At 43.4% G+C, this 14,517-nt stretch overlaps 2 protein-coding genes across 3 annotated transcripts; one reads left to right on the plus strand and one right to left on the minus strand.

Annotated features, from left to right (window-relative positions):
* Positions 1 to 2,008: 2,008 nt before the first annotated feature.
* Positions 2,009 to 8,821, plus strand: LOC142990951 (CD81 protein-like). Its single transcript, XM_076140847.1, has 8 exons — positions 2,009 to 2,210; positions 4,411 to 4,513; positions 6,677 to 6,774; positions 6,945 to 7,019; positions 7,110 to 7,202; positions 7,290 to 7,355; positions 7,572 to 7,655; positions 7,784 to 8,821. Exons 1-8 carry the CDS (start codon positions 2,142 to 2,144, stop codon positions 7,847 to 7,849), a joined length of 654 nt encoding a protein of 217 aa, XP_075996962.1. The 5' UTR covers positions 2,009 to 2,141; the 3' UTR covers positions 7,850 to 8,821.
* Positions 8,822 to 9,195: 374 nt separating this feature from the next.
* Positions 9,196 to 14,224, minus strand: slc25a55a (solute carrier family 25 member 55a). Of its 2 annotated transcripts, XM_076140925.1 has the most exons (10): positions 14,100 to 14,224; positions 13,334 to 13,434; positions 13,092 to 13,217; positions 12,644 to 12,699; positions 11,305 to 11,395; positions 11,094 to 11,212; positions 10,782 to 10,977; positions 10,538 to 10,692; positions 10,355 to 10,430; positions 9,196 to 10,264 (listed from the first exon to the last, which is right to left on the minus strand). In XM_076140925.1, exons 2-10 carry the CDS (start codon positions 13,351 to 13,353, stop codon positions 10,105 to 10,107), a joined length of 999 nt encoding a protein of 332 aa, XP_075997040.1. In that variant the 5' UTR covers positions 13,354 to 13,434; positions 14,100 to 14,224; the 3' UTR covers positions 9,196 to 10,104. The 2 variants fall into 2 exon arrangements, with proteins under 2 accessions (XP_075997040.1, XP_075997041.1); XM_076140926.1 differs by lacking the exons at positions 12,644 to 12,699; positions 13,092 to 13,217; positions 13,334 to 13,434; positions 14,100 to 14,224 and adding an exon at positions 12,136 to 12,618.
* Positions 14,225 to 14,517: the final 293 nt, after the last annotated feature.

A 14,517-nucleotide genomic window follows, 5' to 3' on the forward strand; every position in this document is an offset into this window, starting at 1 on the left:
GCCAGTTTCTTTAGTTGGTTTACTACCAAACCCAGGCCTCTGTATGGCACCGCCCGGGACCACAATGCAACACTGCCTCCTAGAGTCCAGGGAGTGGACGGTGCAACTCCTACACACCAACACAGATCATCTCACAGAGAGCAACACAAACAACTGAAAACTGATCAGGTTGGTCAGTTGAAAAGTTATTCAAGTAACAGCAGAGACTTTGAATATTCCTGCTAAGAGTTTTAAAACCAAAAAAATCACTCAATTATTACATGAATCAAATATCCCCAGTGATAAAATGTTGAACCAGAACAATTATCTGTAATAATTTAGATGACTCATTGTTTCGAAGTGTGTACAATAACTAACGATTAATTTACCACAGGTGGACATGAATCAAGGTGTAGACACTTAGGTGAGCAGAGGAAACGGGATGAAGTGGTAGCACTACTCATTCTGTCCGCTAGATGGGGGTAATAACCCTTAAATATTTAGCCCCATAGTGGTTCCCAGTATTTGGCCCATGTGACCATCCACCCCTGATAAGCTGGCTCTTTCTTTCCCAAACCTCCATAGTTGTCTTTTTTTTCTACCCGAAAAGTCTTTTGATGTTTAGAAATACACATGACAATTTATTCATATTGTGTGATTACAATCTCCCTTCTTCCATTCAGCAGTTTTACTTTAATAACCCTGTATTCTGCCTCCCCCCCTTCTGATGTCTTCTGGGTCATAAGGATGACACACAGCTGCACCATATGGAGATCAGGTTACATTATTGGTCCAGATTTACATATCAGTCACAGAGGAGGAGGGTGAGGAGGACTGTGGGAGGATAATAAGATTTGGACTCCCTTCTGCCCTGTGGATATGGTTTCAATCTGGGTGTACTTCCACTGCCATAATTACAGGTCCAAACTCATAAGCGGATGGGAAGAGCACATTGACATTTGGCTTGTATTAATGGAGTAAAATTCTCTTTCCAGAATCTTCCATACAGACTTCAACTCAAAGATCTATCTGTTTCTCTCTCTCTCTATTTATTTACTATCTCTCTATATCGCTCTTTCTCTCTCTGACAGCAGGTTTTGCTGACTCTTGTTAGTTTAGTATAAACAGTGAATGAACCGGTGCAGGCATAGAGGTGAAATGTAAACCATTAAATTAATTGTGAAATCTGCTGGGTACAGAGCAAATCTATATGTGTTGTACTAAGTTTTGACGTCAAAGTGCTTTCACTCTAGGAGTAAGATCATCTTCTATTGATATTGAGTATCCTTGTCATAAGAAGTTCATAGAGATCCACAGCATCAGCTACAACTGTAATTTCTCTCAGCTGTGTGGATCAGTGACTTATCACAGGTAGCTGCATACAGTACGCAAAGAAGGCATATTGTCACAATAAACATTGATATCAGTGGCATGGTTGGATGATATGGAGGTTACAAGTGTGTCAGAGTGAACTATATACTTTTGTTTTATATAATTTGTCCTCTTATTTAGTTTAAAACACAATGACACGGTCACTGATGTGTATCATTTCATCGAATTAAAAATGTATTATGATCCTGTTTGATAGTTTTGGTGTAGGTGGTGTTTTCCTCTCAAGTTTCACAATATCCAGTGTTCCACCACCGACATGGCTTTTTCTTGTCAAACAAAACAAAATTCTCCTCATAAGAGCTTTTGATTGGACCAAACGGCACCACACATGATTTATCTGAGGGGAAAAGGGATCTTTGATATAAAACCTGGCAACCTGTGCACTCATTTGAAAGCAGTTAAATTGAAGTACTGACTGCTCCTTATGTTGCTGCTGAGGGACCGCCTGGAGCCTCCCTGCAGGACCCATAGATGCCCCTGAACCCCACCTAGAGAACCCCAGCCTGCCTTGCACACACACACACACACACACACACACACAGAGAGAGAGAGAGAGAGAGAGAGAGAGAGAGAGAGAGAGAGAGAGAGAGAGAGAGGGAGGGGAGGGGGGCGGTGCAGCCTGTGCAGCTTGTGCGCATGTTTTCATGTGTGGATGGTGTTGTGGTGCAGCTCATCATCATCATTACCGTGTTGGTGGATGTTGAACTGCAACAAGCGTCGATTTGTGTATTCGCTCTAATCGGAGGAGAAGCCCACACACCGGCAGCATCATGGGTAAAGTCCACGGGGCGATGAAATGCGTGAAATATCTGCTGTTCGTCTTCAACTTCATTTTCTGGGTGAGTCCGCTGCAGCCTGGAAGCATCTGTGTTACTTTAGCACACATTCATCACACTTGTGATCACACTGATCGGACGTATAATGGATGTTTTCGATTAGAGATCGATAAGGGCTGTTATATCACGTGACCATCGAGCACAACACAAGATCTGTTAGTGGTCCACCTCATTGTTTACATGCACATGATAACTTATATATGTAATGATGCGTTACATCGCAGTTTAAAATGAGTGTGTAGGTTTTCTATGTTTTTAGGTGAGTGATACTGTAACCCTGAAGAGTGAATTCATCCACCTGCTCTCTGCATATCATTACCCCCCCCCCCTTCTCTCTCTCTCCCTCTCCCTCTCCCTCACACACACACACACACACACACGCACACACACACACACACACACACACACACACACACACACACACACACACACACTTGTAATTTAAAGATAAATTAAAATATAAATAATGAATAAATTGTTCATATGTGGTTAGATTATATATATTATTCTATAAACACATTTAATAATTAATGGGAGCAAATAAATGAAATGTCTTTAAAAGCAGCACATGAAACCACACTTAAGAACACTTTAACACTGGTGTAATTTACGGCCTGCACACACTCAGTAACATGGTCTTCCTGCAGTGTGTGCACAGCTCCCTGCTGCAGTGTGTTGCTACTTTTCCAACACAGTCTGTGCTCAGATCCTGTCTCATAGTTTAGCACTGTGCTGTGACTTTCCTGCTGCAGCTCCAAATGTGTGTGTGATGGCTTGTTGTTATGGAGTGTTACACTACATTATTCTGCACAGATAAGGTTACCTGCAGTGATGCTGGAGGGGAGAAAGCAGCAGAGGATGGGACCAGGGTGTCACTGAGCTGTGGCTCATCCGTCATGTGACAGCTGTTAGTACTGTGGAGCTGAAAGTGAATAGATTTCCTCAGGCAGAATTTACTTAAGAATACAAAAGCTGTGCCAAATTTGGTTAAGTATGCCTCATCTCACAGCCAAGAACCAGCAGATCGGCAAACAGGCACATTTTAATGGTTTGAGGGTGTTGACATTATATAAGAGCTTCTTTATTACCGTTCAAACATAACCATGCATGGGAAATGTGCCTTTATGCATAGATAAAGATCATTTTCTTCAATGGATGCTGGTGTTTTACAGCTAAATGATACATGAGGGAAGCTGCATTGACATCTGACATCTGCACTTTGTTAGTTGATCATTTGTGTTCAAAGTAGTGTCACCCACACACAGCAGCCTCTTTGTTAAGTGGTTTTGGGAGTGAAAGCAGTGCTGTTGTGGTGGGAGCCAAAGGGCCGTACAGTACTCTGCCATGTTGGGGTGCGGAGCCAACAAGCAACCAGCGTGATTTACATCAGCAGGCCTCTGAGGCTGGCACAGCCTGTGGCTGAGACGACCGCTGAGGCTGCTGGGATGCTGGCGTGTAGGTATGATGATGTGATGGTCCATATGGAAACATAAGCTGTTCTTACAGACTTTTCCAATCATTTCGCTCCCACTCTAGTTGCCACAGCAACAGAAACTGAACTGCTTTGTGCTACAAGCTGTACGAATAAATAGATGATCACAACTGAAGATAGCACAAAATAACATGATTCAACATTCGTTGGCTCTCACCAAAGACACAAACATGCAAATGTTGACTGAACAGAACTCTCAGTGTTTAATTAAACACAACATTGGTGGTTTTAAAGAAAAGATGTTATGTGGCTGATGATGGAGCTGCTCTCATCTCAGCTCCATCATCAGCCACATCCCACCTGTCACACTGATGCAGTGTCATCTCACATAGCTGAGGTTTAGAAGATGGTTTCAAAAATATGTCCTGGAAATAAATTCTCTTTTTCTACTCTTTCGTCACTTGATACAATGAGTAGTAATTCAGACGATGGTTATTTAGCTCTGCGCTCAGCACTGCAGGTGATACCGTTAAACAAATCTGTGGTGGCGGCAGCAGTTTGTTTTGAATAAACAAAGGGAAAAAACTGAAAGGTAGTCAAGAAGCAGGAGAGGAGGACACCAGCATTAAAAACCAGCCTGGATACACACCTGGAAATCAACACTATCAACTCAATCAACACAAATACTGAAAGTGTGAAGCCTTTCCAAGTGTCTCATGAAACCTTGCATGTTAACTGTTATTGTTGCCTGTGTTCTATCTGCTCCCTCAGCTGTCTGGCCTCTTCGTTCTGTCTGTGGGTCTGTGGCTCAGATTTGAGCCAGAAACAGTGCAGCTCCTGACAGGTGACGGAGCTCCTGACACCTTCTTCATCGGTACGTCACACGGTGTCTTTCTGAATCACTACAGCACATCGCCACAGCTCAAGATAATGAGGGGAAACCTGTTCAATTACTCCTGATTGATATTAAATGAGGAGCTTTTGCCAAGTAAAACATACAGTAGAAAAGACAAACACCCTTTAATGTTGCAGTAATGGAGACAATAGGCCTCTCTTTCTCTCTCTCTCTCTCTCTCTCTCTCTCTCTCTTTCTCTCTCTCTCTCTCTCTCTCTCTCTCTCTCTCGCTCTCTCTCTCTCTCCCCCCTCTTTCTCTCTCTCCCCCCCCCTCTCTCTCTGTAGGCTGAACACATTAGAATGAGTCCTATTCTTGTGATACTCCCATTCAGAGCGTGACCTAAAATGGTGACTTCACTTCATCGGTTCTCTGTTGTGCTTTCATGGAGCTGCTCCCCTCTGGGCCCAGTATCGTGCTGGGTGGGGCAGGTGACACTCTTCCACCCTGAGGACTCTGTTAGAGGCAATAGTCGCGATATCAGTCCTTTCTTACTTGCACAAAGCAATTTATCACACAGCAGCAGACCAGCTTCTTAAATTCAGCCATGGTTCATATTCTCACTGTTATTTGATTATACAAACTTGGAAATATACTCATTTAGTTTAGTTAAATTTGCCATGCAAATATCACATCAGCTCCTTTCTTTATTCAGCCTTGCACACACGTCTTTAATGATCGCGTGTGTGAACGGTAAACCAGCCCGGAGCAGCTCTCGTTGTGACACAATTTGATCATTTGATCAACTAATCAATTTATTATCCTGCAGACGAGACTGATCACAACACTGTCATCTTACAGAGGAACCTTAGCTATAAATAAATACAGTATCAACCTGATATGTGTGTGTGTATGTGTGTGCCTTCTTGTACCTGTAAAGAGAAGAAGCGGAGCACTTTCTCCACTTTCCATTGTGTCACCTGCCGCTGCGTGTAAACAGCCATTATGTCTGCACAAGCTTATATGAGAGAGCAAGTGAAGCAAGCAAGTGAAATGAAGCCAGAAACATCTGTTCACGCTCACTGATTTACATTTACAGGTTTTACAGAGAGGAAGTATAAATTACAGTAGTATAAATTACAGAAGTATTTACTACAGTAAATAATAATAAAATAACCTGTAAGCGCCTGCTAGGGTAAAGTAGTGCTTAAGTGATGAAAACAACACAAGCGAAGATGGTCTGCAACCTGTCTTATACTTTGCTGTGCTTGAAGCTACAGCGGTGTGTGCAGAGTAGACGGCCTCATCTTTACTCTTTGTTCAACAGCAGGAAAACAACAGCTTGTATCTCCCATGTGGATTAATTAGATTGCTGTAGTGGCTGCTGACTCTTTTACTGATTAGGCCCTCAGCCGGGACCGGAGGGACCGGAGGGACCGGCCCGGGTGGGTGTATGGTTTCAGTGTGGAGGATTCAGTAGTGAGGGTTGGGAGCAGGGAAAGAGAGACGACGTCATCCCAGCTTTTAGAGAGCACAGGGGAGTCTGTACGCCACTTATTGTTTCAGTCAATTTGATTTACTTTCATAATAACGCAGCATCTGTTTGCTGCTTTTGCTCCTTCAGGGCTTTGTGTGTGTGTATATTCTAAACGTTTTCCAACTGAATCTGCTACCATAGTAAACTTGAAGCTTTGCTCTGGACTGTATGGTAACACAGGCTTTCATTCAGTGTTTAAAGCTCTGTGCTAAAAATCTCTATTTCTCTGTAGATTTTATATTTGATTCACAGCAATAGAACTGTGACAGAACTCGACCGAGATGCAGAACAACAACTTGAGTTTAATTCACGTTACGTCATGTGAGACTTTCTATTGTTTCAGATCTCTTTCATCTTGACTCATTGCACAAAATTCATAAATGGCTGCACTGAGGAGTTTCCGCCTTCACATTTGTGTTATTAGTCAGATAGAACAACAGTCCTCTTGTGACCGTGCCGTCAACAAAGCTCTGCAAGCACTTGGATCGTGCTGCCATCGTCTGTCGAGCCTCTAAACTGCAGTGATATGACAGAGAACAAAGCCTGTCCTGTCACGTTTACATTAACAAAGCACCACTGTTTTAGTTTTTCATATGTATTTCCATTGCATAATATAATTAAATGAATCGATCCGTCTGCTCTGTCTCCACTCCCCCCCTCCCCACAGCTGTGTACATCCTGCTCATTGCTGGAGGCCTCATGATGGTGGTGGGCTTCTTTGGTTGCTTTGGAGCCATGCGTGAATCTCAGTGTCTCCTTGGATCGGTGGGTTGAAGTCTTGAAGACTCATGTGCCACAATTTTTTGGGATATTCCTATACTGGCATTTAATAAAGCATGTGACTTAATGATTCTTAGCTCATCACTAAAGCCAAACCTGTAGACAGAGACAGACGTGTTTTGGTTGCAGCAGTAAGATTCTGTTCTCTTCTCCAGTTCTTCACTTGCCTTCTGATCATCTTCGGTGCAGAGATCGCTGCTGGAGTGTTTGGATTCTTTAACAGGGAACAGGTACAATTTCTAAAATATCAGATTGATACGTGCACTTCATTCTCAAAACTATTATAACTTACTGAATTTGTTATCATCTCTCAATAACAGATTGTGGAGGAAGTCCAGAGGTTTTACAGTAATGCCATCACTGACATCCACAATTCCAATAGCACCACAATAACATTCATCTACCACAATGTTGTAAGTAAAAACACTGCTCACGTTCGTTCATAATGTAATCGTTGCCATGGAAACATCTGAAAGGTTTGTTTTTCTTTATATTGATAGTTGAACTGTTGTGGAGGTTCCACACCAAACCCGGCCCTGTGCCCAGAGACTGAGGAGGTCACCAAGGTAAAGCCGCAGGCCTGCTGTAATCTCTATATAACCACACGGTGGCAGTAGATCACCGTTTTAATACCAAATGCAAGTTGTTACACACATCAGTATTACCAATGTAATGTATATGCTATTTTTCGTTAAAAACAACATTTCAGTAGATATCAACAGTGCTACATTATGATGATTGATCTGAATGAGTGTGATTGTGATTATTTTCTCTGTTTCCAGGACTGTCTGACTGCAATAACAGACTTCTTCATTGAAAAGCTGTACATCATTGGATTCATTGGCATTGGTATTGCAGGAGTGATGGTAAGAATTTTCAAAATGTCATTTTATAACTTTCATAAACAGAATTTAATCATGCCAATTCTTTGCAGCCGTACATGAAGCTCTGTTGATGCTTTATTAACATGCGTGTGTTGTGATTCTGTGTTCAGATCATAGGTATGATCTTCAGCATGGTGCTGTGTTGTGCCATCAGGAGCAGCAGGGAGGTTATATAGATGGTGAGTCGACCAGCCGAGCCCCTACAGACTCAATGAGCCCTCCATAATCAATGCGCATACACAGGAAGGAGAAACACCAAAGAGATTCATCATTGTTTAGGATAATGTGGTGGGGAGAAATACCAACAACCCCAGTCCTGCATCAAACTCTACACAATAGGCTGCCATCTTTGCATCCTCTACTCAGCTCCACCAGCATTGACACACTGATTTATTTTTGTCTTCTTTCCCATAACACACACTCTGCTTTCGGCACAGCGCTGTGACATTCCTCAGTTTTAACATGCTCTCGTTACACTGTTGGCATCCCCACATGCTGCAGCTCAGCTCCAACATACTCCATCAATCCCTCACTGACGCAGGAATGTTATGACAGAGGGAGTATTGCTGTAAATATTCATGCCTTCTTTATGCATCTATTGTTAACCTTATTTATTCCGGATCTTTTCTATCCCTGTTATGTAATATAAAGTTCTAAAGTTCATGGTGCTTTGTGTGGTTAAATGTTTTGAGGTCTAGCCTCCCCCTTGCAGAAAATGAACCTTGTAATTATTTGCTTGTTCAGACAAACACAAGCCTTTACATTATGTACCACTTATCTACTCATTGTGCTTTCTGCCTGCGAATATTCTCAAGTATTCTTACTTCAAAGCACAAAGAACTTTGTGGATAAAATTTTGGATAAGACATGAAGCCAAAGGGTTGGGATGGTCTAATGACAAACTGCCACTGTGTGACTCCCCACTGGCTTAAAGGATAACTGAATGTGTTCTACTCCAGCTCTGTAGAGTGTGTGTGAACTGTAATAGTGAGCTAGTTTGCATTCTGTGTGAATTATTGTGGATGTAAATTTTGTTGGCGTGCCAATACCTTGTGAATTATAGAAATATTAAAATTAATAATGTTTATGTGGGCTCTTAACAAGCTGTTGATCATAATTAAAAAGTCATTTGGTGTTTATGAGTCATACATTTGCATCTCAGTTGCAGACAGGTTGTGAAAGTTTGTGGTCAGTGAGTTCCCGTAACACGGCAACAGGCAGAGACAGTGGACGTGCAGCACAGAAGCGAGGGAACAAACCTGAGTTACTCAGATAGCAAATGGTTTCACACAGCTGCTGCTCTGGGTTCCTACACCCCTCCCCCCTCCATTTCTTCTGAATAAATTTCCGACTACGCGGGAGATTTCAGCTTTTCAGCGGTTTCTCACGACAAAGTATACACAACGGCATATCATTACTGCCACACAAGAGCATCTATTCTGGTACTTTACTTATACCTATAGTCTGTCTGTTTATTTTACTATTTCCCAAACAACCCAGCAGACACAGTAAAGAGACTGAATGAGTGAATCGTAAGATTTAATGTTTGCATGTACAAAAAGCCATCAAGTATAAGTGTGGTAACAGTCATAACATGGTCACAGTAACATAATGCTGTTCTGACCTAAATGCGTCTCAAGATGAGAGAAATGTCAATTCAGTCTGTTAAGGCATAAATCACAGAGGGCTGCGTGTGACTTCAGCCCCCTATGCTGCGTATATTGATGTAATATGGACAAACACAAAAGTAACATACATAAATGATTATTTACAGACATAAACAAAGACCACTATTCACAGATTGTTATAGAGCAAATCTCAAGTATACAACAGGATAGTATGAACGGTCTATCAAAACATGTGGTCCCATGTCAGCAGGTAGGTTCATGATCAGTCACAGCAAACATTTACACTCACATTTATGCTGGAGATTCCTCCATATAGAAAAAGTATAACATTGCTTTGCATGTGTAAAGTGGATCCCCATCATAATCCCCCGATCAAAGTGTGTAATGACTTCAGATATAAGGGGAAAACAATAGAAAATAACAAAAAACTGTAGTTATTAAAAATGTTTCTTACATGTTCAACAAGTGAAAAATGCAAACATGCAAGAAAACATCAATATAGGTTGAGGGACCAAGCTCCTCTTCCTCACAGAGGGAGAAGAAGCAGGGTCATCTGGGAGTTAAAAAAAAAAAAAATTAAGAACACTGCAACTTTCAGTCTCTACCCATCAGGCCGGAGCAACACTGACTACGGCCTCACACACGCCTCACTAAAGTGCAAACAGCCTTCAGGTCAGTACGGAAGATGGAATTACAGGTTCAGGCTGGCTGTGTCTCTTCGTCGAGCTGTAAACTGTTGTTAGGTAGCTGCCGGGTGTTTGCGGGTCCCTGTGCATCCCCGAGCACCAACGGCCACTGGGCTCTCACGCCGACAGCAGGCTCAGAGGAGAGTTGTCCAGGATATATTCTCCAACTCCCGCAAAGTACATCACCTGTGCGATACCGAAAAGAGGGGCGATAACCAGAGCCCGACAGCCGGCACCTTTGAGGAAAGCAGATGGTCCCTCGTTCCTCAAGATCTTGCTGTGGACACAGAAAAGGTCGTTTATTAAGTACACAGATTAAGAAAAACAAAGAACCTAACAAAGAGTGGTAGTAGCTCAGCAGCCTTACCGTATACAATCCACAGCGCCACTGTAAGACTCCTCACTGGAGCCTTTGTTTAACGACTGCAGTCTGGTCTTGACCACTGGAAAGAAGGAACAACAGTCGTAAGATAACATTCTGAAACATTTAATGTCTGCTGTTAAAGCCAGGAGGAACCAGGGCCGACACCGGTTCGCCGCAGAGACTCACCGTCACATGGATTCACAGCCACCGCAGCAGTGGATCCAGCCGCACAGCCGGAGAGGAAGGCCCAGTAGAAGGGCGCCGGCTTGTCTGGACTGGGTTTGCCGAGCCCATTCAAGTTGGCAAACAAGGGAAAGTAGACCATGGAGAAAGGAACGTCCCTGAGAGCAAACAAAACAAACTGGTTACAGACTGACCTCCGGGTATGACACATGGCAGACAGGTTGACGGCAAAGTCTCACAGTCTCACCTCATCAGTGTCGCCCCCAGGCCTTTGTAGAGCCCTGAGAGGCCCTGTGTGTGGAGGAGCTCCCTGGCTATTTGTGTCGCAGAAACAGCACGCGGTGCAGCGACTACCAGGCCGGAGTTGAAGGAGCGTTTGAGCATGGTGTTGGTGGCCGGGAGCTTTGTGGAGGACATCACGCCGGGCTTCTGTTGCTGGGCAGCTTCACACAAAACATAAGCACATATTTAACCTCAGGCATGAACGGCGGTTACACAAGGATGTCACAACTCTTGCAAAAGCACACCTACGCCTGCTGGCTCTGAAACTGGTTCTCACCTAGCCTGCCTGCGTCCTGTAGCTGGATCTTAAGCATTTCCATGGGCGTGGTGACGACCACCTGACACATGCCGGCACCACAGCCGGCCAGCATCTCTTTGAACACCGTGAGCCCCTTCCTGTTAACACAACAGAGACAGGATATAAATAACAAGACAATCAGGACGCCACGATCTCCTGAACCCGAGGTCGGGCAGGCGGCTTTGCTTACCCGTCCTTGGCAAGGTGATGTCGAAAGAAGTCATTAGCAGCCAGCTTGATGGCTTTCTCCGGTGTGACCAGTGTTAGATTCACAGCAGCGCCTGAGGAGACAGACAGCAGGAATGAGCGACGCATTCACAATCAAACGTCCATCTTTCAGTTCATGGTACTACAGAATATTCCCCACCACTATCATTGCAACATTAGCATTGAACCAATTCATTTTAAGGCTAATCTACACAAAGACAAGACATGGGCTCAACTTGGAGTGTTTTTCAGACATGATGATGGAGGGGGATTATTTCATCATACATGACATTTAACAACCAACATTTCAATAGAAATTGAGAAACAACACAAGGACAACAGAAGAATAAATGAAAATAATGAATGTTCAGAAGGAAAAGTATGAGAAAAGTCTAGAAACTAAAGAAACTCAAGATCTCAGGCCCCACGTAGGAGGGGGAAACAACTTAAACAGATAAATCTATAAGTCTAGAAACAAGTCAGTAAGTGGGTTAATGACAGGAAATGCAGAGCGCATTCATTAGTAAAGAAATGTTAAAAGGATCGACATAATCTTTGACAGTGAACCGCCCACACAGACTGAGGGTGTGTGATTACACTCTGCACGTGTTCTTAAGGTCAAAGCAGAAGCATTAACACCATCAACCAAAGGCTGAGGGAACGATCCACGGTCTAGATTTATGGGAGGGACATGGTGAATGGACAGGACAGGAGAGAGACGGCCAAGGTAGTTACAAACAAAAAGAGTCATAATACAGAACAGAGATGAGCTACAACAAATAAACTTGTTTGAATAGAACAGTGTGGTAAGAACCATTTAATGATTTGCCTCCAGCGTGGCTGCGCCTTATCGGCTAGCCTTCAAAACCCCGGGGGGACCACGTCTGTAATATGAAAAACACAGATGCATACAAACAGCATTCCTCACACAAGCAGAGGCCCAACTAAAGGCCTCGAGATTCCTATCATTAAACTGTGTCCATCAGAGTCTACCTTTTGCTCTACATACTCATTTGATTGACAAAGAAGGCGATGCATTTCCTCTGTAGCTCATAGAACTTATTTATACATTTACAGAGCAAAAACGTCGCAAAGCACATCTGAATGAGAACGGCAGCTTTGGCCACGTCTCTTCCATCAACAGTTTTGTGACTTTTGACTGATTATTATTCTTAATTCATGCACTGGGAAATAAGTGAATGAACTCTGGGTAATCTTCAGTCTGATTCATACAAAAAGCTACACCAGTGTTTGTAAATTACTCTTAGGTTGATTCACTGGCCGCCTAATCGCCTCCTAATAGTGAAATGTGGTCTTCTTACCTCTGTACATGCCAAAGTAGCCCTCTGATCGAACGGTTTTGACCAGGCAGTCCACCCTGAAGAAAGACAAAGCAACCAACATCAGTACAAACCATCAAAAGCTCACACAATACCATACATTTTTATCAAAGAAAATGGAATAATGGCTGCTGGGGCGGATCACGGATGCTCAGTGGGGCTGGAGCTGTAATTTTACACCGGCTCTCTGCATTCCAAAGGGTTTAGACCACCCATGGGAGAGGGATGAGGAAGAATAACTCATGTCATGGTCTGGTAAGTTAGGGGTTTGTACCCATTCACCGTTAGGACATACAGACAAATAGACACGCCACAGTGGGATTAACCAGAATAGCAGCGGGATACATGGAGCCGGTCTGTAGCTTCATTTGTGCTATGACAGGTGAGTTGGGTGTGAGCTTTGGCTTTGACAACAGGATGCCAGACTCACATGCTCTTGTAGACTTGTTGTCCTGGCCTCTGATTCTGTAACCTGGTCTTTGCCAAGTCAATGGGAAAGACGCAGGTAACCCCAACGATGCCAGCGATGCCGCCGTTAATGAGCTTGGCTGGAAGGCTGGAAGAGATTAGAATGAAGAGAACAAATTAATTTAATAATACCAATATGATAGATCACAACACACTTATTTTATTTAACGAGATGCAATTGATAAACACGAAAAGGTGACTAACCTGATCTGTGGCTGAGACATGATGACCTTGAAACAAGTGAAGGTAGAAGATGTGAAAGTGAGGTGATCCAAGAGTTATTCAATCAATCGGTGAATGGAGTCCTATAGGGAGAAAATGACAGGGGTTAAGCGATATTATAGCACATTACACAGAGTATTCTGGCCAGTATAAGTGTCACCGAGGCACAAAGCTTATCACACACGGGAGGGGCTTCACTTTATCTATGCGCCTGAAAGGATCATGGGAGGTGATGCAGCCGGCAGAGTTCTTGAAATGTGAGTCAAGCCGCAGCGTGCCCCAGCTTACATTCCGGTACTCCATATATGGTCACTGCAGCCATTGGTCAGCTGTAACGCTCTTACTTACTGATCCTATTGTACTCTTACTTGCGCTCCGAACTAACAGCGTCGATTGAAAACTTTGCTTATTTGTTCGCTTTCGAACTAAAGTTACCGCGAAAGGAGCAAATTTATAAAACAACTGCGCTTTAAAACATTTCAAATTCACTTGTAGGAAAAAAAAATGAATATGGAGTGTAGTCGTGCACGGAAAACATTGTAATACTACAGGAATATAAAGCCATGCATTTATTTAAAAGGAGCATATAAAAGGGAAGTAGCCACTTCGATAACGCGGTAGCCACGGCTAGATAACGGCGCCACCCATTCAACACAACACACGCTGGCAAAAAGTCTACCTGACTCGTGTTAAAAGCGTCCAGACGTTTAAATACACGTTGCGTCCTCTACAATTCCATTTTTCTTACTTGTATGTTGTCTCGAGGTTGTTTGTTGATTCTTTGTCTTTACGCGTTGTTGCGATGAGTATTCGTTGTCTGAACTAGTACCGGTATCTGGCTGCGACTCTAGTTATATGGATGGAGAAGTCAGTGGAAAATTCCATTCAAGTTCCAGTGGGGGGAGGGAAAGCGCATGCGCCGTCCGACACGGCTCGCTCTCAGCCAATCGGTGGCCAGCTGATTTGGATACTGGCACGCGATTGGATGCTGTGTGGGCCGAGCGGGGGAGGGGCGGGACTCGCTCTGCCTGTGACTGACTGTGACTCAGACTGGGACATGGCAGCCTTTGAGGGGGAAGTACAGTCATAACAGATTGTCATGTGAGGTTATAATGGTAGGAAGAAGTAGTAGCAGTATGCACACCACATTGGCTTATGTTGTGTTG

The sequence above is a fragment of the Genypterus blacodes genome, unplaced genomic scaffold, assembly GCF_046128005.1.
Source record: "Genypterus blacodes isolate CSIRO-AG114 ecotype Tasmania unplaced genomic scaffold, CSIRO-AGI_Gbla_v1 ptg000017l_1, whole genome shotgun sequence".
Classification (NCBI taxonomy): Eukaryota; Metazoa; Chordata; class Actinopteri; order Ophidiiformes; family Ophidiidae; genus Genypterus; species Genypterus blacodes.